The sequence below is a fragment of the Protopterus annectens genome, chromosome 7.part0 (genome assembly GCF_019279795.1).
Source record: "Protopterus annectens isolate FY-2018-M chromosome 7.part0, PAN1.0, whole genome shotgun sequence".
Lineage (NCBI taxonomy): Eukaryota > Metazoa > Chordata > Ceratodontiformes > Protopteridae > Protopterus > Protopterus annectens.
Window position 1 is genome coordinate 1977170919 of NC_056739.1, and position 25746 is coordinate 1977196664.

A 25746-nucleotide genomic window follows, 5' to 3' on the forward strand; every position below is an offset into this window, starting at 1 on the left:
TGGGCGTGCTCCAGTATGGGAAGGTATCCCACCCTGCAGGACTAACAAGTTGGCCCACTCCATACTATTCAAATACTGCCACATGGGGGGGTCACTGCTAGGGCTTCCTGGGCAGGAATGAATGGCCTACATGGCTCCCACCCTCATGGAACAAACTGGCCAAATCAGTACAGATAGTACAGCTCCAGGGTGTGGTCCTGGGGAGAAGCAAAATAAAGTATATTATTGAAACTTGTGGTGAAATTAACAGTTTGATCTAGGATGTTTCAGTTCATAAATTCAAATATGAGGTTGTGCATATTTATACTGAGAGTTCTAATTTATGCAAACAGTCATAGGATAGTTAAAAATCATCCTGTAATTCTGCATTATTGCTAACTTTTAGGCTCTAAAATGTATATAGCAATTGTTCCTATCAGATGCTAACATTAATAGTCGTTGCAAAGAACAACAGAGAAGGTAAAACACATTTTGTAAGCTGTCAGAAGGTAGAACAAAGTGTATAACAGCTTTTAAAACTGGTTTTATACAGGGGTACTTTATTTCTTCCTGGATATGAGCTGGATTCCTTTTACATTGTAACTTGGCAACCTCTCCCACTTCACCCAACCCACAACCCCTTAAATCCTATCCAGCCTTCTATCAGTATCCTGCTTACATTTTCACTTACTGAACACTTGTGTAATACTTCGCATGCTATTCAAAGTACTGTAATTCACTTTCCTCTTCTGTCTAGCACGCATGACCAACTGTAGTACACCTCTCAACATCAATCTCACGCCCAATGCTCAGTCCATTGGTCTTAATGGCAGTAACTCCCATATTTCATTCCATATATACCACAAACTTTACAATCTTTCTCACATCCATCTCTTCAAACACAAGTAACCCAACCTGTAAATTAGTCAAAAAGAACAAATTTAAAACCGAGTGGAACTGTATATTCCAGCTAAACATACCCAGTTGGCAACTATGCGGAGACATTCACTCCAACCCATGTTGAACCTGAACAGCCTTCTCCCACAATGGCCCACGTGACCATTAATGTAACACTTCACTTCTGCAACTCAGGTAAAATAAATCAAAAATGTATACACATTAACCTTAGAAGCATTTGTAACAAGGTAACTGAACTGCATCCTTTCATACATACCTCTCAAATGTCCAGATTTTCATAGAATGTCCAGATTTTTACCTCAAAAATTTGGACTGTTTCTCATAAAATTCATGATTTTCTGGCAAATCATTGAGGCTTTAAGTCACAGACATTTGAGTTTAAAACTTTATATTGTTCAGAAAATGTATGCTAACACAACACCTTTTATTCTAACAACATTCTAAGTTTATAAGAGCAATATTTAAAATTTTCCTCTATTATTGATCCTTCATTCCCCCCATTATGTTTGCCTTTTTCCAGATTTCTTGTGCTAAGAGGGTGAGAGGTATACTTTCATATCTCATTACAACCCTGACACCCTCTGTATTTCAGAAACATGGCTAAAACCCAAAGTCAAATACACTGAAATCCTCCCTCCAGGATATAGCATCTTTTAAGCACACACTTTAACTTACAGCAGGCAGACCAAAATAATCCTAAAAAATTCTGATCATTGGTCCAAAATGAGTAAATCTATGCCACAGTCAACAACCCACTCCTAGAAGTTACTTTATCAATAGCCATGAATAACTTTAACAAATACTTTCTTCGAACTATAGCCTCACTTATCAAAGATAACCCCACTATCAAACCAATACCCCCACCAGCAAAACCCCATGAAAGCTCACTTCTCACTCAAACCTGTCCCTACCTCCACCATAAGAAAATAACTCCTAAAACTAAAAAGTACATCTGCTGTAGACAGATTCCTCCTGAATTCCTAAAAACTCAGCTGAAGCTCTGTCATATTCATTATCTGCACCAGTAAACAGATCCATTATAGAATCTCATGTCCCAACCATTTGGAAGAAAGCATACATAATTCATCTTCATAAAGGAGAACCCTCTACTGACTACTCCAACTTCAGACCAACTGCCATCTTGCCACCATTATCTAAAATATTAGAAAACTGTATTGATTCCCAATTAGTTGAATACCTTACCATAAACAATCTTCTCTCCCCCCACACAGCATGGTTTTCCTCCCAACCATATCACCACTACTGCCTTACTCTACTTTGCTGATGCTATTAATAAAATCAGAACTACCCGAACTTAGCATTGTCCTTATTCCTAGACCTGTGCAAAGCATTCAACACATCTCTCACCATAAACTAGTATTAAAACTCCCCTCCTTGGGTCTCCCTCTCCCTCTCCTGGTTTAAGAGTTACCTAACAGATTCCAATCAGTCAAATGGCAGAAAGAATACGTTTTACATTTTAAGCTTTACTGTAGGAGTGTCACAAGGTGCCATACTTGGACACCTCCTGTTTAATGATTAATATGTTTAATGTTTATATGTTTAATATGTTTTAATAAATGATCTACACACTGCTTGCAATGATCTACACACTTCTTCCAAGCACTCCACTCTTGTATAATATAAAATGACTCTACACTCAATTGCACAGCCTCTTTCATAGAAGGCAAGTTTCTTTCATAGATCTCTACTAGGTTAACTGCCTTTGTGGGCCATTTTAAGCCTAGCCGATTATCCCATGTGAAAATCAAACCCTGCACCTTGTGTTTTTAAGGAAAACACTTTAACCATTATGCCAATCTCCTAACCTGTTATGTGAACCTCCCAACCCTCTGACCTACAAAAACAAGAAATTACTCAAGAATCCTTTACATCCAAAGAATCCTGGTTAGACAACCCCCAAAATACAAAATTACTACTTTTCATCTCCAAGAAAACATTCTCCCAAAGCAAAACTGTTGTCAAAATCACTTTATTACATAACACCTTGATTGAACAGGTCCCTAGCACCAAACTCTTAGGAGTCACAATTGATGACAACTTGAAATTTGACCTTCTCTTCCAAACTGTTATTAAAGAAAAAGCTCAGCCTCTTGTATAGAACAAAACCCTAACAGACATAACTAGAGAAACCATAGCCACAGCCTACCTTCTACCTACCCTACTATATTCCTCCCCACTCTTTACTAACCTACAAATGTCCACCCAAGCTGGAACAATGCTACAATAAAATAGCTCACTTTGTTGCAAATCACCCCTAGAGAACTCATCACTGCTCTCCCTTAAACAACTAAATTGGACTAAACTCCCACATTACCTCGACTATAGTTAGCTACTACTAACTCATACTCTAATATACTACCCTGATAAGTGTCCAGCACTAAAAGGCATGCTTCAATACTGCCACCTTATCAAAGCTCTTTGCTCTAAAGACAAGCTCCTCCTCTCTGTCATTAAAGCCCAGAATGCAATGGGAGCCTCCTTATATTCAAAACACCATAGCTACCCTCTGGAATGCCCTCCCACTTTCTCTCAGGCTTCTTGAAGACCAACAGGCATTCAAAACAGGTCTAAGAAAACACCTCTCAAAATCCTGGCTCTGTATCTGTACAACTCCAGTATACGTATAACATCTCTGCTGTCTTCCTCATCTACTATAACCCTGATCTCCTCTACTCTGTTGCCAACTATCAATCTGTCTTCACCCAACCCACCTTCTACCTATGCCTCTCTTGACTTTTTTACCACTCATTTCATTTGTTTCTCATAATTGAATCAAGTTTTTGCTTTCCACCCTTTGTAAATAACTCAGTATTCTGTACTGTGACATCTATCCTATGGCATAATTATTTAACTCTATATGTATATTAGTATAACAACCCTTACTAATGTATGTATAGTTACTATCTTATCTATTCTGACATTGTAAATTTTATTTTAATTGTATTCTGCATAAGTTAAAAGATTTTGTTTATACTTCATGTATTGAAGCTTTTCTCCCCAGGCCTCCAAAGAAAAGGGGCCTTTGTGGCCTGCCAGACTTCCCCATTCAACAAATGTAAAATAAAAAAATAAATAAAATTAAGGCGAAGCAGTTGTTTTACTGGATTGTTAACACAGGTCAAAGAAGCAGGTGTGGTACAGAGGGTGACAATATAGGTTTGGTACACCTCCAGTATGTTGTCCACCTTCTAGCATGATAATTGGCCTTCTTTGGACCTCTGTGGCAATTATCCTTTGATGCAGCCAAGTTTGTTTTATGTATGTATTTATGTATCATTTATTTATGCATGTATTTATTTAGTTGCAGCTATTATTTGATTATCAGGCAATTGAACTGGTAAGAAGACCCTTTTCTGCCACAGTCTTGGCCATTGGATAAACAGAACCAACAAAATTAAAAGCTCCCAGTGTTCTCTCCTGTCTGTCTGATGAATCTGGGCATCTTGGTGCAATGTAGCAATTGCCTCATGTACAAAGACAACCCTCTGCTCCTACCACCCAACAACACAACCTGTGAGAGATGCACTTATCTAGCCAAACTGGAGGTAAAGCTCTCTCCAACCAAGACTGAACTTGACAGTCAAGAGGAGAAGGTAAACACTTGCACCACACCACACTCATCACATAGTCTCACTAAACCTACACCACCAAAATCCACACATAAAAACACAAAAACATTTGCGGAGGCTCTCAGTAATAATCTTCTCAAGCAAGGGAGACCTCCAAAGTAGAAATGCAAGCAACCTCCACCCCCCAACACAACCCAAATGACATACAGCCCACAGACTCAGTGTGCCAATAAACCACAGCCCATAAGGTAAAACAATGTAAACAACACACTAGTCATAGGTGACTCTATAGTCAGACACACTGATGTCCCACTCACCAGGCTAAACAAAGAGAAGGTTACTGTCAGCTGCCTGTCTGGTGCCAGGATCCGCCACATAACCCATGAACTCAGGTCACTCCACAACAAGTACAAATATGACTCTGTCATTGTCCATGTTGGTGTGAATGACCTGAGACGTACCTCCCTGGACTGCATGAAAAGAGACATGGAAGAGCTCTCCGATCTTTGTAGCCCAGGCAGGTATGACCCTAGCCCTGAGTAGCATCCTGCCATTGCCCAGAATGATACTGCAGTACAAGGACAAAATTATTGACTTCAAGAACTGGCTAAGTTTCTGGTGTCATTCAACGGGGATCCAGAATCTGTCTGCCTGGGCTGACATGGTCGACAGACCACAATGCTTTGCCTGAGATGGCCTGCACCTGTCACCCCGGGATTCCAGATACTTGCTAAGAGTCTTGCCGCCCCTATAGATCCTTTTTTAGGCAAGGTTCAAATGACAAATTCACCACCATAACAGGAACAGGCAAGCAAAAACTAAAGGTAATGCTACTCAATGCTAGAAGTCTAAATCTCAAAATGCACTCACTCGAGAGCACTCCTGAAAATGGAGAACACTGATGTCTGTGCAGTGACTGAGACCTGGTTCAAGGCTCTAGAGAGCACCCCTACATTACCAGGCTATAACTCATACCACACTTTTCGGACATCTAACCTGGACCAGAACACCAAAGGCGGAGGTGTGTCCATATTCATTAAGGATATCCACACCTCCAGGCTAGTTGTGCAGCATAATGCATCTGAGGTGCAACAACTCTGGGTAAAACTGCAATCCAAATTGTAGCTTGCTACAGATCCCCCCACCATGCCTCAGGATTCCCACTCCTCTTTTTTTGATATACTGGAAAATATTAGGGTTCACCCAAACACACTAATAATGGGTGATTTCAACTACCTCACCATTAACTGGGAATACTACTCATGTACCAACTCCTTCACTCAACGCTTCCTGGAATTCATAAATTCCAATGCCCTGCATCAACTTATCCATACCCCCACCAGGAGCAACATTATCCTAGATATTCTAGTCATTACCAACATGAGTGACCGGTGTTCCACACCTGAGGTCAACTCCTCGTTGGTCAGATCTGACCATAAGCTAATCACCCTAGATATCCACATCCCACCCCCACTCACCATTAAGGAAACCACGGTAAAAAATTTCTCCAAAGCCACCTTCATGCTTCTTAAGACAGAAGTGGTGAACTTCAAGGCACCCATGCAGAAGGACAAAACAGTTACGACTGGTGAATCCTACACAAATGCACTCTATAAGCACTTACACGAGTGCATGGATTGTGCTATCCCAAACAGAACCAAGACACTATCCTCCATAAAAAGGAAGCTAATCTGGTGGTCCCCTGCCATAAACAAACTCTACAACAAAAGGAAGAAACTGTTGCAAAAGAGAGTAAAATCCCATGAGTGGTGGAGCTCCCTGATCAGCCTCAGTAAGAAGCTGAGATCCCTTATAAGACCCTCCAAAGCTAGCTACAAAAAACAAAATTGCCACTGACTCTAAGGGCAACCATAAAGCATTCTATAGCAATGCCAAGAATCTCAATGGCAACACCCAGATCTGCTCTGAGTTACTGCACAACGGCACGAAAATTACAGAACCAACTGATATTGCCAACATCCTGGCAGATAGGTTCAGTGCTAACTTTACCCCCCTTTCACCCCCTAAAGGGCCAATATCTATACAGGAAGAATGCAGAGTCTCTGTAATCACATCTATGCAGGTAAAAGCTGCACTCTCTAAAACCAAAAACACAGCATCCATGGGACTGGACAACATCCCAGGCTGCGTTTTACATGAACATCAGAATGAACTGGCTCCCCACCTAAGCACCGTGTTCAATCAAAGTCTCACGTCAGGCTTTGCACCCACTGAATGGAGCACAACAACAGTTATCCCACTCCACAAAGGGGGAGCCACCACTGATCCTGGGAACTATCGCCCTATTAGCCTGACGAGCCTGGTCTGCAAGGCCATGGAATGTATCATCATGGAACTCATAAACAAAGACATTGGTAACCTCCAAACTCTGGACGCCACCCAGTTCGGGTTTCTGAAAGGCAGATCATGCCTTCTGAACCTGATCGACTTCTTTGAGACAGTCACCAAAGCCATAGACGAGGGTAAGGTGGTTCACACAGCCTGTCTTGGACTTGCCAAGGCTTTTGACACCATCCCCCATTCTGGAATTATAGCTAAACTCACTAAACTAGGTATAAATCCCTACATCACAAGATAGGTTGCCAACTGGCTGACTGACAGAACCCACACTGTAAAAGTTGCATGCTCCAAATCTGACATCAAACCAGTGACAAGTGGAGTACCACAGGGTTCAGTCCTGAGACCTCTCCTGCTTGGTATCTACGTCTCTGAAGTACAGGCTAACATAGAAGGCCTCTGGCTAACAAAGTTCACAGATGACTGCAAACTAGGAGCCATAGTCCAGTCCCCAAATGATGTGGACATCCTACAGAAGGGCCTCACTGAGACAGATGCTTGGTGTCAGAGGCATGACCTCAAACTCAATGCCAAAAAGTGCATTGTCATCCCCTTTGGCAAAAACTCTGTACCCATGAACTACCACATAAACAGCAGTCTACTTAACGCCAAATGTGTGATAACAGGCCTTGGGACTCAGGTGGACAGTAGTCTCTCCTTTGATAATTACATTGGCAGTAGTCAGGAAATCCTTTTATGTGGCACACCTAATCACAAAAGGGTTCTCATCCAGGAAAATAGAGGTCATTGTTCCCCTCTACTCGGCACTCATTAGACCCATTATAGAATACAACCCCCCTTTTGGAATGTACCTCACAAGACATCTGCAACAACTGGAAAGGCCACAGAAGTACCTCACAAAGCGGATTACTGTTCTCAAACAGATGCCCTACACTGACTGTCTCAAAAAACTCCAACTTTACTCTGTAGCATATCACCTACCCCGAGGAGATCTTTGCCTAACATATAAAGCTATGTTAAATGCAGAGTTGTTGGACATGCTACACCTAAAGAAATCCAATCCCTCCAAGCTACATGCTCTAGGGACCTAAACCTTGTCACTGCAATAAACAGGACATGCTGGAGGGATAGATTCCTGTCCCAGAGACTTCCTATACTCTGGAACAAGCTACCCATCTATGTCAAGCAAAGTTCCTCATTAGCACTCTTCAAGAAAAATCTTGATGAGTGATTGGGAAATAGAAAATACACCCCAGGGATCACTTCTGTGGCTCTGCTCGACAGGGGCAGGAAATTACTTTCTTGGGTGGTGTAAGCCAGGGAACCTTGTTGGCTAGGCTTACTTAGGCCCTTGGGCCGATAGCCTAGTACCTACCTATGAACCTATAAATGAATGCTGTTTTAGTTTTTGTGGTTCTGTTTTGCCTATGGTCCTAGCTGTGGCAGAAAAGGGGATTCTAAGTTGGCTTTTTGGACCGGGAGATTAAGGAGGAGCATTGAACAGCTCATTGTCAGCTGTGGGAAAGAAGGGTGAGCAAAAAATATGAAAAAAAAACATAAAAATAATTTCTGGCATTTGCATAAGTAGACAATCAAAATTATGCACCACAGCTAAAGTGAAATATGTAAAAATTTTATTATATTTACAATGACATTTTCAGGAAGGATGAAATTTGCAGGATGAGCAACCAACGACTTTAAAAAAATCATACTGCTGTTGTAGCACTGTGCTTAAAACAGAATCACAATAAATTCAGTAGTTGGCATGTGGGAATTACAAACGTGCAAGATACAGCTAGAATGGTAGGTAGATCTGCCGACTCATGAGACTGAGCTAATCAGCAAGCTACTTAAGTGAGATATCATGCAAAGAATTATGTACAAATGTAAGCTAAATGCAAATGTTATTTGAATAAAACAAAGTGCAGAATTAAGGATACAGTTACAGACAGGGACTAAGATTGAAGGGAACTACTAAGAAATAAGGTACTATCACCTAGAAGTATCCTATGAACCCATAAGAATATCATGACTACAGCTTGGGTGGCACAGATTCGATTAGCAGCTCAGGCACCTGTAGGAGCTCACAGGGATGGGGAGGAATGAGTAGGTTCTGTCTGCTCACTGCTTTTTGTGGGGATGGTCAAGAAATGATACACTGGTGAGACAGACCTTTCCTGTAGCCTCAGTGGAGATATGAAGGCTGGGATAGACAAATGATGGGACTTGGATGGCTGGTGCTGTCTTGAGGGGTGGAATCTCATCTTGAAAACCACACTTCATGTCTCACAATTGCCTATAAGAAAACATCAGCACATATCGCCTACTTGTAACCAGTGAAGGTCAACCCCTGTGACCAACAATGGTGTCTTTTGGATCTGCTCTCCTCCCCACAACCACCAATAATCAACAAAACATAGTAAATGGAACAGGACACAGCTGATCAATCAACCCAAACACTTTATTAGATTAAGAGCTTCCATCCATTTGTATCTAGGACTTCTTCAGAATAATAAAACACCATCTGAACCATCCTTAAATAGCCCTCTCAATACATATTAAAAAACAATTAACACTTTAAAATGCATTAAACACTCAGTTAATTAAAACATCATTTAAATTTTAAAAACATAGCACTTGTAATAAAACCCAATACACGTAAACAAAAGACTTATATTGCAAGTTTATATTAAGACCTAATTACCTAGGTTGAAAAAATCACACTACATAGGATCTCAATCTTAAGACACTTGTAATGGATAAATATTCATTCAACCCAGATGGTACCAGAGAATTGAGGCTGATCTGCCATTTAAGTTCACAATGTTCAATTATATTTTCCCCATGAATCCCCCGAACATTTTTGGGCACAATTTCTGCCTCCAAAAATCCAAATTGATGTGAGGGAAAATTAATAATTCGTTTACACAGAGCATTATGCTCCTTTATGTTTTTAATATCAAGCATATGCTCGTATATGCATTCTCTTAAATGCCTCTGAGTTTTTCCCACATAAAATGTACTGTACTGTTGACAAATTGCCAAATACAGTATTCCAAGAGTGTTACAAGTGCAGTGAAAAGAAGACTTAATCCGCACCCCATTAACATACACCTAATTTTTCTCCAATATATGCTTACACTACGTAAAAGTACCACACCTGTAACAACCAAACCTTTTACTGGTGTGACCCATTGTGGCCAATTCAGATTTTTCAAGACAGTGTTTCAAAGTCTTCCCCCTTTTGTAAATAATCCATGGACACTCACTCACAAACCCACTGAAACTCTCAAAACAGGAGAGAATCCTCCAATTGTCTCTCAAAACTTTGAGAATGTTGGTACAATCCACAGTATAAGCAGTAACAAAAGAGTGTGTGTTAATTCACATTGTTCTTATGAGCTCTGGTCATAACCATTGTCCTGTCCCCCTTAAGGAGTGGTGGAAAATCTCCACTTAATCTCTTCCTCCAAATCTCATCAAAAGTGTTTTGAATTAAATGAATAGGGGTATCCATGGGAAACAAACATATTGACCAATTTACGTCCCTCACTTATAAAGGTGTCATCCTCGGATAACACTCTACACAGATGACTATATTACTCCTTCACTATATCATTTTTCTGATGCTCAGGGTGACAGCTTGAGTAGTGAGGCTGTTGGAATATGTGGGTTTCCAATAAATATTACTAACCAACTTCCTCATGTTGATGTCTTTACTGATTTCAACGTCTAAATAATTTATTTTAACTGAACTAAAAAAATAACTGAATCTTAAAAAATATGTAGAATTATTCAACTATTCAACAAATGAGCCAATCTCCCCCTCAGACCTACTCCATAAAATAAAAATATCATCCAAAAAACAGAGTTATGAAGTCCAGGGTGGGGAGTCAAAACACACTAAACACACATCTCTTTTCCCACTCCAACATAACAATGTTAGCAAAAGTGGGGACACAGGATGCCCCCATCACCACTCCCTTCTTTTGTAAAATATACTGCCCGTCCATATGCACAAAATTATTCTCTAGATGATCTCCATAGAAACATAGAGGGTTTCAATTTCACAGTGGCTCAAATCAGTAGACTCAAACATGAAATCGTAAAACCATTCTAAACCTATTTTATGTGGAACAACATTAAATAAATTATTCACATCAGTGGTCAAAAAGATCATATTGTCCATATATTCCACTTGCTTTAGTTTTACCACAAAGTCCCACAAGTTCACACATGGGATCATAGGAGGTTACTAGGCTAATGGCCTTAGGGCACTTACAAGCCTAGACAAGAGTTTATCCCCAAAAAAGAAACCTCAGTCAGCCCATATATATTTAAATGTCTTTAAATATTTAAATAAATGTATTTAGCCACAGAATAAATTTTGGACCTACTAGATTTCATGACAGACCTCAAAGGAGGATTTCTTAATTTTGGTGGATCTTTGAAATCCCAAAGATCGAAGGCACTATCGGAAGCTTAGTGTCCAAATACCGAAAATCTTCAGGAAAAATCTGTCTCTGTGTCACCATATCATTCAACATAATATCAATATTTTTTATATGAAATATGTACTAAATTCAAAGATGCCTCCTCATAAAATTCATCATCAAACAAATGTTCGTACATACTTTGCAAATAATTATTTTTGTCCATTACAACAACCCCCCTGCCCTTATACGGCTTCATAACAAGCACACTATGATCTTCACTTAACTGTTTTAAAAGTCTATACTCAGCAGGAGTAAGGTTATGTTCGATAGTATGCCTCTTCCCAGCAAGAACATTTCTGAAATCTAATTCACATAATTTCTCAAAAATAACCAAGGGAAAAGGTAATGGGGGGGGGGGGGGTTGAACAAACTTTTCCTACTGAATGTGTGAGGGGTAAATGTAATACTTTGATCTTTAAAAATCAATTTTAAATTAAGGTTCCTTAAAAACAATTTTAAGTCTATCACCAAGTCGTCAGTTCTGGACCTCATAGTAGGAGCAAAGGATTCATCTTTACTTAAAATGTCTACTAAATTTACATCATAATCATTACTAGTGTAATTATATAAAATAAAGTCACCTGTATGATTTTTTATGGTAAAAGGTCCATTATCATGTTCAATAACCTTCTTGGAACCAGAAGAAAACAAGGATAAACTCAGTTCCACCTTTCCCCAAGTTTCGCATTGTGGTATTGAATGTAATTTCTTTCCTCCTTCCAACTGAGATTGGTTGAGTTCCTCACTATGTTACGACAATTCTGGATTCTCTCCAATTGTCTTAAAGGGGCTGCCTCTAAAGGGGAAGCCTGTGTATCAAAAGCCTTCTGCTGTTCACTTAAATTGATTCATTTGTGTGGCTTTACAGGATTTTTATTGTACCCCTTAGGTTTAGCATACGCAGTCCCCCCTAGAAAGGTTTAGGGTACGCCATTCCCTAGAATAGTCAGTACGGTCAAAAATCTATTTTTTTTCTCTTTACGTGCTTTGATTTCTAAAGCTAACTTGTCCGTCTTTGAGAGCATATATTGGTATTTATCCAAGCTGATTTTAAAAGCCATGTTCTGTGTAATACATGAATCTAGGTCTGTAGCATCTCTTACCAATAAAGCAATATTACGCTGGCTGTGCTTAATTAAAACCTTGATCAACTCAAACCCTTGATTATCAAACAATTCAACAAGTTCTTTATAAAAGAGATAATCCATAGATAATCCGCTCAGGGATTTCCAATTCTTTAACCCCTTGGGTACCACCACCTAATATTTAATACATTCCAAAAAATAACCATTTTTGATCTCCTCTCCTCTTGAAATTATCGTCACCAGCTAGTAAACCCAGTACAGAGGGGTTAAGCACTTGGGTGTGTGGAATAAAGAAAAGGGGAGGACAGGCTTAGGGGAGCAATGTTGAATCAGTGGATCATCCACAAACCGCTCAAAGTTCAGCACAGTGATGAAGAAGAAATTATTAAGAAAAGCACCGCACTCCAAGACCCATGAGCAGTAGGTACTATGTGAATAAAGGAACTGACCACTCTATCTAAAGCATCCACATTTAGAAAACCTGCAAAGTAATTTTTGAGATTAACCTTGAACTTGCCTAGGTCCATTTCATGAGAAATGTAGGAAGAAAGGCAATTCCATCTGACAGGGTATTCTTAATAAAGACTCTCTCCCTATAGAAAAGGCTAAAATAGGGTATTTTAAGTGTTAAGGCTAATCAATCAATTGATCTTATGCTGCCGGGATGTAAAATCAAACTTTTTGGTGAGTGGTGTCCTACGCATACAAGTCTGATTGTAGTATCTAACAGGAGTTTGACCTTTGTAGTTTTTGGGAGTCACCCTGCCTTCTGCACATACAAAAAGTCATATTAATACCTCTTCATATCAGAAAGAGAAATAAAATGGCAGGGCAGACTTTATGAAGGAATTTCTGTAGCAGTTAAGTACTGTTTGAGGCACTGACCTGTTATTGGCAGGGCATTTTCAGCTCTTGGAATGCAGATACTGACATCACTGGTGTGTTTCAGTAATGAGGATGTTAGCTAATTTACATCCAAGTCTTAACTGACCCACTATTTTGGAAGCTGTCCATTCTGCCTGGTAGTTAAAAGCAAACTTCCTATACAGAGACACCAATACTTAAATTTATGGATCTGGTCGAAAGGAGAAACTAACAGACCTTTGATACACAGGGGACCAGTCTTCACCAGTATCTGGCATGGCCTGAATAACATCGAAGCCTGTTTGTCAGTGTTAAGGGTGACTTTATCATTCTTTATCCTGAATGTTTTATTGAAGGTAATACTCAGTGACCAGTGACCACCAGAGTTATGCAGAGGTAAGAGAAACATAAGCAGCACATCAGATGTATACATCTAAATTAAAAAAAACTACATGTGATGTGGTTAGGTGGCAGCCAATACAAGCAGCATCTACCTCCTGCTTGTAGCTGTGTGTGTGTTACAGCTCTTTAGTTGTCCCCCATCTGCATGGTTCACACCATAACTAGACATCTATGATGCTCCTTCTGTGCTGCCAGTATGTATTTCATGTTGCAAGCATGCCATTTGCTCACATGACATGTGCCTGTGTGCTGTCTCCCACCTGCTGTCATGTATGATGTGTGTTGCTCGCTGTATGCCCACACAGCCATGCTAATTCTCAGTTTTCTGTTATCTTTATCCCTTTCTGAATGCTTCTTTCATGCCACTGCCCTGGGTCATCTGGTCCCATTGTATGTGCTCCACTGTGACATTCCCCCCAAAGAATTTCCACAGTGTGCATTTTATATCTGTCATTTACTGGTGGGGCAACGCATGATGTCCTTGTCTTGTTACCTTCATAATTTGAAGCTCCATGTTCCAGTACATAGTGACAGCACCTTTAGTTTGTATAAGCGCATGATGCGGTGGTGCGATTGCAGTCTTCGTATGGCTCCTGCTCCCTTGCCCCTTTCATTACTCTGGTAAACTGAAGTGTTTGTTGTAGCATGCAGTGACAGGTTCATTGGTTTGTAAATGCACATTGTCGTATGCTATGGTTGATGTTCTCCAAACTCCCTATATTCCCTTGTTAATGTGCTGCCATTTGTTTGCACATGCACACTTTGATGTGCTGTGGGTGATGTTCTGGTGGTCCTGTGTGTGTACTGCTTTGCTGCATACTGCTGTCTTCGAAATGATGTCTTGCATGCCATGCATTCTAGTTCACAGACTGCAGCAGTTTATAGTTCCCTGCGCATACTTTGGCTACAGCAAGAAGGTTGCAGCTTGTATTGGTTTCAGTGACTGCATCATTACACACCTAATTCTTAAACAGAAGAACACATGTTCTGCTGCCTTATGGACATTGCCATGAAAAGCTGGTGGATACATTACTTACAGCTCCAAAAGGTAGTAAACCTCCAAGTAAGTTTCTAGAAGCTGAAGAGATCAGAAGGTTGATATTTAAGTCTATGACCATGATGGCTTGAAATATGCTTCCTTGTTTTACTTTAAAAGGTTGTTATTGCTATAATAACGAACTGACAAAAACAACCCAAAAGGGTGCACATAAGATAATGACTTACTGATGCACATTCTATTTATTGTACATACTATTGAATTTAAACAATATCTTTATTCTTTATAGTGCATCAGTATAAGACTATGTCAAGAATTATACAATGAAAGGTTTTCACTGTTCAAAACTGAGAATGCTGACTGGACAACTCGGTCAGTGTGCTTAATGTAAATCTTGTTACTCACAGAAACGGGTTTGGTAGCTGTGTCAGAGGGATGCTTACTTTTTTGGCATGGCTACTGAACTCTTAACATGCAACTTCTCTTTTTCCCCTGTATAATACAGTGTAAATATTGCAGGAGAACTGGCTATAATAATTCTAGGAAAAACAAAACTTTATTTTCTCATAAAGTTGTTTGTTTTTCCAAGTATTACTATGTCCTTTTCTTTTGCAGTATTTGCTCTTTAGTGGAAGAATTTTAGGCATTGCATTTATAATGCAGTGTAAAATAACAAACAAAAACAAAAAAAAGTACTTGTTAACTAAGCCACTACAGAGCTACAGAGTGCTAGCTACCAAATGCAAGTCTGGGCTACAAAGCACTCTGCCGCCACACTAATTTCTTAATTAAAAAAAAAAAAAAAAAAAGATGTATTGGGATGCCATGAGTGGAATAAATTGTAAATATATGGTACCCTGACACTACATTTTTTTTTCTTTTCCCAACAGAGACAGATGCAATAAATAGCTACTGTGCAAGGGTTAGCACATATATGCCATATGCATGTTCAGCAAGTGTTTGACTTATCCACAGTGAAGAAACAGCAGAAGAACACGAAAGTCCATTCATACAAAAGCGTTACTTATCTTATATCTCTCTCTTACTGTTGATTACTTATAACTTAAGTTTCCTTTCATTTTATTAATTTTGCTATAGTCCTGTGTGGTGGGATGACATCTAACATATGTACTCCTTACACAATGCATTTTATTAATTTGTACAATAAAACAAGTGAAAAAGTATGCATATTATGCACTGACAATTGTTTACTTGGTGACAGGTTCATTGCAGAAACCAATTCATGGGATCAGCTGATCCACTCAGTTATTTATTCAGTCCTGATACCCACCATATCCTATTCAAGGTTACATGAGAACTGAAGCCTATCTAAACAATAAAAATAATAAACAAATGTTACTCTTTTTAAGATAATGGGCGGCCACGGTGGTGCAGTGGTTAGCATTGCCGCCTCATAGCAAGAGGTTCACCGGTTCAATCCTCGGCTTGGGTGCCTTCTGTGCGGAGTCTGCATGTCCTCTCTGTGGTCATGTGGGTTTCCTCCGGGTGCTCCGATTTCCTTCCACATCCCAAAGACATGCTTAAGGTGGATTGGACACTCTAAACTGGCCCTAGGTGTGAGTGTGTGCATGTGTGTGCCTTCTGTGGAAGGTTGGGCGCCGGGCTGGCAACTCGACACCATAAAACTCCACTGCCAATCATGAGCGGACAAGGTGATCTGCTGTGGCGACCCCTAACCGGGAAAAGAAGAAGAAGACTCTTTTTAAGATAATATGCCTGTATCACTACTTAGCATCCTGCATGTCGAAGGCTTATTTCGTTTTCCCCAAAGAAGAAGCCTTTCACGAAGAGACAGATGTCCTCTCCACTTTCCCATTTGGAAGGAAATTCCTGATTGCATTTTCTATAAGTCGTGATTGTGCTGTGTGAAGCAGTGTTAGTGATAGAGCAGTCTGCACGCTAGTGGCAGGACATATGTGCTCTTCTGGTTGCTGTGTAAAATTCATCCCAATCAGCACAGACTAATTCATTATAATCTGATTGTTTGTGACAGAGTATAAACCACCAGATAGCTTCATGTTTAATAATGGCATCCTATTTTTGGTAAGGTTTTACTTTGTTGGCTAGCCCTAGCTCTGTATTTTTCTCACGTTGAACTCTAACCCATTACCTTTGACCATTCGGATGCTTCCCAGACTGAAATGCAGTCACGACCTTCACAGTTCTGAACTGAAGTTGGCTTGGTACCAGCACAGTAGGTATCTCTTGTGTTGACATAGGTGCCATTTTGTAGCTGATGAATACAAATCACTTCACGACGCTGCTGTCCTTTCCCACATGAGGAAGAGCAAGGACCCCAACTTCCAGTTTCCCATCTTTAATCAAACAAAACCAAGAAAAAAAAGGAAAAGCAGAATTAATTTCTAAACATTTTCCTAGGTGAATAAACATAATCTTTATTTCTAACATAATACCAGCATCGAACAACATATACGTTACAACCCATTCTTAGAACTATGCAATTTTATTTTGAATTATATTGCCACATTTTTACATCCATATGCACCCATCCAGAGTGCAAACCAATGTGCTGCACATGTATGCTACACACTGCAGTTAGAAATGGGGAAAATGTTTAAGTATATCAAAAATCAAGTGTTTAGAAATGACAAATTCATGTTTTCTTTTTAATGAAGAATCACAGGCATTAAAAACAAACTGAAATGGTGAAGAGATTTTTGACTATTACTTTATTTTTCAAAATTATTTTTCCATTCTTTGCATTGTTTTCGCTTAAAAAAAGAACAAAGTCTGTGATTCAGGAACATCTTATACAAGACAGAAGCTGCTTGCCCCATGCTCCATTCCAATAAAGCAAGTATCATGGAAATTTCTGGCTCAAGATGACCATACTGTTATCTGTAAACCACTGCTACTTCTATGCTAAAGAGATTAAAAGCATGGTTTAGCATGTTTAGTAGTAATGGTATGCAGTTTTAAGCATATGATCTTCAAAACAGTGTCTGCCATCTGTTGGCAGTGCATGTCAACATAACCATATGAAAAGATACTCTGTTGAGGGCAGTGTGTCCGACTAGTTGCAAATACAGTTCCCATACCCCTTCATCTGAGAACTGGTCATAGTCCCTTTACAACCCAAAAGTTTCAAAGTAACTGAGGAAGCAATCACAACCCACCACCTTTGTCTCTCCAGTCTGGTCATATTCACAGTCCATCAACTACCCCAACCAAACAAGTACTAACTGGTGGCCCCCTTCTTATCCCTTCACTCCATACTGAGGATGACTGGAATCATTGTCTAAACTTTAATCATCCTAGCAGAATTTGAAGTGTTTAGCATACTCCAATCAACCTGATAATGACTGAAGTCCTCACCACCAAATCAGAAGGCCTAATAATAGGTTCAATTATGTTATATCCGCCCCACTGGGCTATCTTCCTAGCCTGTCAGTGACAGCAGCAATCACTATGCCTCTTCATTAGCTTTGCCAGCAAGTCAGTCTTTAGCATGCTTCTTTACCAGCCTATGAGCAATTAAAGCCATCTTACCACTACCTAGCTTGTCAGCTACAGGTGTCCTCAACAGAAATCTTCCCAAGCCTGTCAGCAACTGGAGTGTATGGCCCATCATCATCTACACTGGCAATGATCACTGCCCACCTCTGACTTCTCAGACCAGCTAAGCATTCATCAATGTGCCCTTCCCAGAGTACTGGGACCTCCTCCCCTCTTAACAATGGTGCATTAGAAGTCCTGCTCTACAAGCCTAAAAAAAAAAAATAACAGCTCAGTTTCCCTCCTAGTCAGTGGGACCAGCTATCAGTAACCTCCTCAGCAATCTACGTGATGTAACGGGGCACCCATCTGGGTCTTACACGTACATTTTGTAGTCCATCTCCTGTCCTCTGCACATGTGGTTCCAGATACCCACTGAAGCAATGTGCTAATATTTTATTTTTGAATAACTGCAGATTGCCACTGTAGCATTCAGTAGTTTGGTCACTATAACATACTGAGTATGCTTCACAGTATGGCCACAAAAGGACAGCGCTTCTCCCCATTCAGGTTACCCCACCAAGACTCCCTCTGCCAGGTGTCAGTGGTATGGATTGTCTTGGGACAAGTCTCTACAACAATGACATAGATTATTTATCAATTCCAAACTGTATCTGTAAATCACAACACATTATGCTTATGATTAATGCTGGGCATCAAATAAATGTCCCCTCCTTTTTCCATAACTCTAAAGAGTAGACACTTACCATCACCATAACAAAGAGTATCTCTAGAGCTGGACATCAGAAACATATGAACAGAAATCATTCCTTTTCAATGCTAGTTACAGATATAGTATTAACATAGTAATGCCAGCTGTCTATATACACGTTGTCTGCAGAAGCCATTCTATGAGGTATGTTTACAAAGAAGTAGAAAGAATTGAAAGTGTTCTAAATTTCCATCTCAGTTCACATCATTAAGAGTATAGTGAGCTACCTTTTCTAGTGTAATGATACCATTTAGAAGCAAGTAGCAGACAACTAGAATGAATTATGCCAGGCAAACTGATCACTTTTACTTTCCTGTCAGCATTGTGCACCTTTTTCCTTTTGTAAAGAACAGCATGCTCAGAACACAGTGCAATAAAAATACATTTCAAATGATCAGAATAAACAGATATAAACAGAGATAAAAGGATACAACAATGTGCAAAGTGGGGTAAGGCACTGCAAAACAAGAGGTGAAAGTGATAAAAGGTCAGATAAAGGATGGAAGGGGGACCAGTACAAGGTGAGAGATGAAGTCAGCTGCACTGACAATGGCTCACAAGCATAAAGACATTCTTCAGTGATGTCTGGAACAGCCAAATTGAAAGCAAGAACAAGAACTAGCCTACCCAAACAAAACTGACATACAGATACAAACATTTGAAGAAGCACATAAATAATGAGGGTTACTCCTTTTCACTTATGTTCTTTATCTTTTTAGTTTGGTCATTACTGCTCAGCACACCCACCCGCAGACGCTTTGTACCTAAAATGACTAAATGGGAGCTGTAAAACTGTGGTCAGTCTACGACCAAACACACCTTTGCTTATGCAAGCATGCAGTAAAAATGGAGTGACAGACAGTGTTCTGGCTTCCAGGCCTAGTTTCTGATATGTCTGAAATAGAAGTGTAAAATGCTAACATATCAACAGAGGCATAAGGTACATACATACATGTGGCAAGAGACATGGGTGCTGTCCTGTGGAAGCTTTACTCATAATGCCAAGACACAGCCCAGTTACATGAGCTGCAGAAGCAAGTTACTTCTAACGTCTTAAAGTTATACTATAGACAAGATACCCAGAACTCCAGAATAAGACTGTTTATGCAGATCACTATGGAAAAGGTAACACTGATGAATATAAAGGTGAGATCGGTAAACATGAATGGGAATTTGTTTTATTACAGAATGGCTGGACAGAACAATTGTTACCTGTAATCAAAGAGAGGCTTCTGGTAGCAAGAGGTGCCTATATACAAATAAAGAATGTTATGATAGTTCACTGTTCATATCAAATAAAACTTGAATTAGATCAAAGGCAAACAACGAGCCAGACTGTGTATAGTGGACCAACAGTAAGATCTCTCCAGGGTCTGGGGTTTAGTCCTGACCTCCAGTCACTGCCTCTATGGATTTCTGCAGGCATTCCTCATGTCTGTGAGGGTTTTCTCTTGGTAGTTCAGGTTCCTCTCAATTCCAAAAACAAGCTGGTTGATTGGCAATACTATGTTGTCAACATATATGCTGTAGGTACCATTGCCCTTATGGCCAGGAACTGTCCTAGACAAACAGTGCTGGACTCTTCAATAATTTATGTAACCTTGCTGAACCATCCAGCTCAGTTTATTTGCCAAGCAGGACTATGCATACACTTAGGCATACACGTCAGAATGTAAAAGGTGGAAATGTTTGTGGATAACATTAAAAGCTAAAAGTAGTTGTGTGTTGCTTCTTCCATCTATCAACCATGATTTTATTTCCACTGTTCTGCAAATCTATGCTTACACTAACTAGAAAAACAAGAAGGAATGATCTTTTATCACTGGGATATGACTGATATCTGTGTGAAATGCTGAAACATAGCTTATTTACCAAAGAAGAATTCCTAATTACTATAATTCTGGTTTGCATATTCAAGGATATGACAGAAAGGTTGGAGAGGTGCTAGATATTTTTAAGGATTTCTATACAGGGGAAGCGATGCATGAAATATCTTCCAAGAAACATTAGTGCCGACAGCTGTCATTCAACAGAAGGTACAAGAGTTGACACTGTGGCACGGGTGGTCAGGCTTTACTGGTTGCCTCTGTCTACTACAGACAGAGGTGCTATACCTTGGTAAATTTATGATTCCGCATCCACTGGTTCAAGTTACATTTTAATTTAGTGACATCTGAAATTTTGACATAATACAACATCAGATGTAAAGCAACCCTATCCATCAGCCTCAGCTTAACTTTTAAATAATTCTGAAACTTACAAAACAGGAGGAAAATAATTTACTGTTGTATGATTAAACATACTTCCGGACACTTAAACCATCAAAATATAAAAAAATTCCTTTAAGAGAATAACTATAGAATGTCACTAAAGTAGTACAGAACCAAATGACAGCCAGGCAGGACATTATAATGCAGGTGAAGTTATAAAATTAAAGGTTGGGGTTAATAGAAAGCAGTTTGATAACTTTAAAATAAACATAACAGATTTTATGAATTATTTCTTAAGTTTATAAAGAACATGCTACTTAAAAAGGAAGCTAATAAACATATTAAATCTTGGAAATATGCATTGTCCGTGTGGATAATGGTCTCCCCCACTAAGTATATAAATTCCATGGTCGCACTGACTTGCAGACATTTGATTGCTTCATTCTGCAGTAAGATCAGACATTCCTCTGGCTTTCTGGCATAAAGTGACAAGACCTTGACTTCAGTCTAATTGAAGCCAGTCCAAGTTGTGCTCAGATGCTGAAACAGCCAAGCAAGAAAAGTTAGTTTCAGTGGCAAATGTTGGCTTGCCTACTCTAAGGGGAGGAAATGGTGGTCCAGTGATTTTATCACATGCTACTGCTGGCTTACAGATAAAACAGTAGAGGTATGGGCTTACAAAACAGTGGAGGTGTGGGCATGGCTTACCAAGTCAGCCCACATTAGCATGTGAGTGGGAACATTTACATACAATTGGAGCTCACAGTATATACTAACTCTGAGCTGTTGTACCTCAGAGTAAGGGTAATATTGTGAAGAACCACAACCTCAGAGACTCCTCTGTTCAGATATCTCAGTTTGAATTTACAGGACTTGTAATTACAGCTCATGCACTTTAACCCTGTACTCAAATAAAGTTTCTTACTTTTAAAAGTTTTCTTTAGTATCTGTATTGTTATGCACTATTTTATATTGCATTATGTCACTTTTTCACATCTTTTTATTTTCTCAAAAACAACAGGACTGAACAAGTGGTAAAAAAAACAAAAATCTTTAAAAACCTCTAAAAGTCTAATGTGAGTAGCCAAATGGTTGCCAACATTTTTTATAAATTTTCCCTGCAGTTGCCACTCTCTGCCTTCAGCTAGTCAGTTTTCTGTCCCCTTCAATGGTTTGGACCCTACTGCCATAATATTTAGCATTCCCACTAATCTCCTGTAAAGAATAAAGTAAAAAAAACTTTACTGAATTCCAGAAACATAATCTGTAAAGTGCTTCCTTTGTTCACATGAAAGTAACTCAGACAGACAAATGGATTAAGTTGGACATACAAGATTCTTGACAAAAGAAGCTGTCTTGCTACACAACTTATACTCTTGAAGTCTGCCCACTTGCACTGTAGACTTTTATTCTCCATAATCTTCCATGGGAGAGATGAAACTGATACAGCTGAGAGCTGATGTGACTCAAACATAGACTTCCAGTTTCATAACCAAGCAGTGTAATCACTGTACTGCATTGTAGAAGTCACCTCATCTGACAGTTCAATTTCTCACTGTAGAAGGATTGATTTTTCACTTTGTAATACTGTTTAAAATCAGGATTAATGTTCATGGAACATATTTGATATATTAATCTTTATTCCAGACATCCATGTTATAAAATAGCTATAAGTTATTTTTGTATTCTATGGGCTTCTGATTAAAAAGTCTGCACTGGGTATGTGAACCAGATGTGTAAAGAACAAGCATATTTTAGCTGCAGAAGTAGAATCAAGTAAAGCACACACACACACACACACACACACACACACACACACACACACACACACACACACACACACACACACACACACACACACACTTCTGTAGCAGATAGCTTGAACAGGTTATAACAGAGGCACTGTGAACCACCAGTTTCTCAGAAACTATCCCGTATATGTTGGGTATTCATCTGTTTCAGCCCTATTTCTCCAGTGCAAAAGATACCATTAAATAATGCAGTTGTTCCTCTGTGTTTCTTAGTAATAGCAATAATATGAAAATGCTATCTTCCCCATGGTTTTCTTTGACAGAAGATTAGCCTTACATCCCAAATATCCATAATTTACTCTTGATCACAACAAGCATAGCATGCAAAATTATTCACAGGCGGTGTTTGTTTTCTTAAAGCCAAACTAAAAATTACATTAGCTACATAGTATTCAGCAAAAATATGTATCCATTAAACAGGCTGATGTTTCCTATGTAGATTTTTTTTTTTATTGGCACGTGAAGGATAAATGCTTCTTTTCAGGAGCTAATGAGATACAGTCAGTTAAGTGAGCTACTCCAAGTCAGAAAGAATTTCAACTGCGGGATTCAAACTCAAGACTAACGTCAAAAGCTCATTAGCATCTAGTAGCCTTAACCCTCCTGCTCTAAATAAACTGACAACTATAATTCTATTGTGCACTTGTCATACTAACAAGTAGACTATGGCACCTACTCTCCATTCCCTCAAAACATTTATACTCATTAAAACCCCTTGTCTGGGTACCTTGTTGGCAAGTATCTAAAAAAGGCATCCAAAAATGCTAAAGGATTTCCATAATGTGATTCAGGCTGTGGTCAAAATGGGACTGCTCCCAGAAGGAAGTCACAGGGCAATGCACTGCTCTTAAAACTAGGAAAGCTGGTAATTACGTTTAAAAACAGAGAAACTAGTGGTCTTATAACTTAGTTGATGAGCTCAATCATAATAATTTCAAAAAAATCATGAAACCCAGGTAGTGTCCCAAGCAACAAGCCTTTATTTGTCACAGACAAGCATTTGCTTCATGCTCATCAAATGATTTATAAAAATCAGTGCATACCAAGATGAGCATGAAGCATCCTTCTTGTTTTCCTGTACAACTTATCCAATACCTTTTGGGGGCTAGTCAATCACTCCAAAACTGAAAGTTAGGACAGGAACTGCAAATTGGTTTAAAACTTGGACTTTGTTCCTAGTTGTCAACGCTGTTTTCAGTATTAATGTAAGTCTTCTAAAATATTCCTAAGAAACGTTTGCATTTGTTCATGTTTTATTATTGATCATTCATCACTTCCCAAACATTTATACACTTCCACTTGCTCAAGTTCTTTTAAATCACATTCTTATCCCAAACTGATGTTTTCTTGGTGCTACAGCTTTCCTGCTTTAAAGGTTGCTTTTGCACATTTACCAAAACTAAATGGCATTCTTATATCATCTGAAAAAGTTTTGACAACTTGCAGTTGTGCTTTCAGTTCCACATCTGATGAACGATACAGTTTTAAATCATGTACAAAAAGAAGATGAGAAGTCTTTACACTTTGTTGTTTTCAGGGAGCCAAACTGTAGCCATGATCTAATCTGTTAAGCAGACGGCTTAATGGGTTAAGGGCAGGACAAAATAGCATGGTGACAGACAGTCACCCTGGAATATCCCCCTTTGAAGTTTTATCCCCGGAATAATAATTTGTCCTTTATCGTGGCTTAACTGCAAAGTGGTTTGCCACTGTTTCATGGTAACTGTAATGTAATCGAACAGAGTAGGGAATATCTTTTACATTTTTAAGCACTCTTTTATCCATGAATGTGGGATACTGTCAAATACTTTTTTGTAGTCTATCCATGCCATACTTTATGACTTTATTTAAAAACAAATGATCCTTTTTTCCACATGACTTTCTTTTATTAGCCTTTTGTTTTATTGCCATGATTGAGTTTGCTTCTAAACGACTATAAACTCTGTTGGCATCACTTCCAGTGTATAGTTTATATGTCGTCGGAAAGCAAGTTATTGGTCTATAGTGTTTAGGATAGCTTGCAGGTTCGCTCTTAAGTAGGAGTATTGTTTTTCATGCTGTTAAACAAGCTGGTGTCTGCTCAGGGTGTGCATATAAATAGTTCTTACTCATAGTAATACTTCATGCAAAGATGTTAATACTTTCAGTCAGAACTTAGGTACTGCTTCTGGGCCTGGGGTTTTCCAGTTAAGAGCTTTTCTTAACTTTGTTTCAGTCTCTCTGGCCTTTACTTCATCCCATTTCATATCCCATACTTTTGAACTTCTTTTGCTTCATCTATCCATTTAGCATCTTTATGTTCCACAGGATCCTCATAAATATTTCTCCAAAATGTATCTTATTTCTTCTTTTTTGGTGGTCTTTTAATTCCTTTTACCTTGTTTCCCAATTCTCTATAAAACTTTTTTTGGGTCATCAATAAATTGCTTATTTTGTACTTTTCCTTTATATTTATTTATGTATCTATTAGTTTTTCTGCCTATGCTGATATTTTTAGTTTATTATTTGTGATAGTACATGATAAATCCTGATACATTATAATACTATGCATTGCTTTTAGCACGTTTATCTTTCTGAGTATTTTTATTGATGTGTTTCCTCTTCTATACTCTTCTAACAGTGACACTTCTTGCCTTAATTGCTTGATAGTTTTCTCTATTCGATACTTCCATGATGCTATTCGATTTCTCCCCGCTCTTTCCCTTACTACCCTGTGTTCTTGTGGTAGGACTTTATCTGTTATTAATTTGGCTGCATAGTAATGTTTCCTATTTACTTCTGTTACATCACAAGAATCTCTATGGACAGTCCTAATTACTGTGT

The 25746-nt window shown here is 39.0% G+C and overlaps 1 protein-coding gene across 2 annotated transcripts in view; it reads right to left on the reverse strand.

Moving 5' to 3' along the window:
- Window positions 1–25746, reverse strand: part of ADAMTS17 (ADAM metallopeptidase with thrombospondin type 1 motif 17) — a 3302852-nt gene that overhangs the window by 368881 nt on the left and 2908225 nt on the right. For both annotated transcript variants that reach the window (XM_044078403.1, XM_044078402.1), the window contains one exon: window positions 16785–16989. In XM_044078403.1, coding sequence (XP_043934338.1) covers window positions 16785–16989 — 205 coding nt within the window. The remainder of the gene's footprint in view (window positions 1–16784; window positions 16990–25746) is intronic.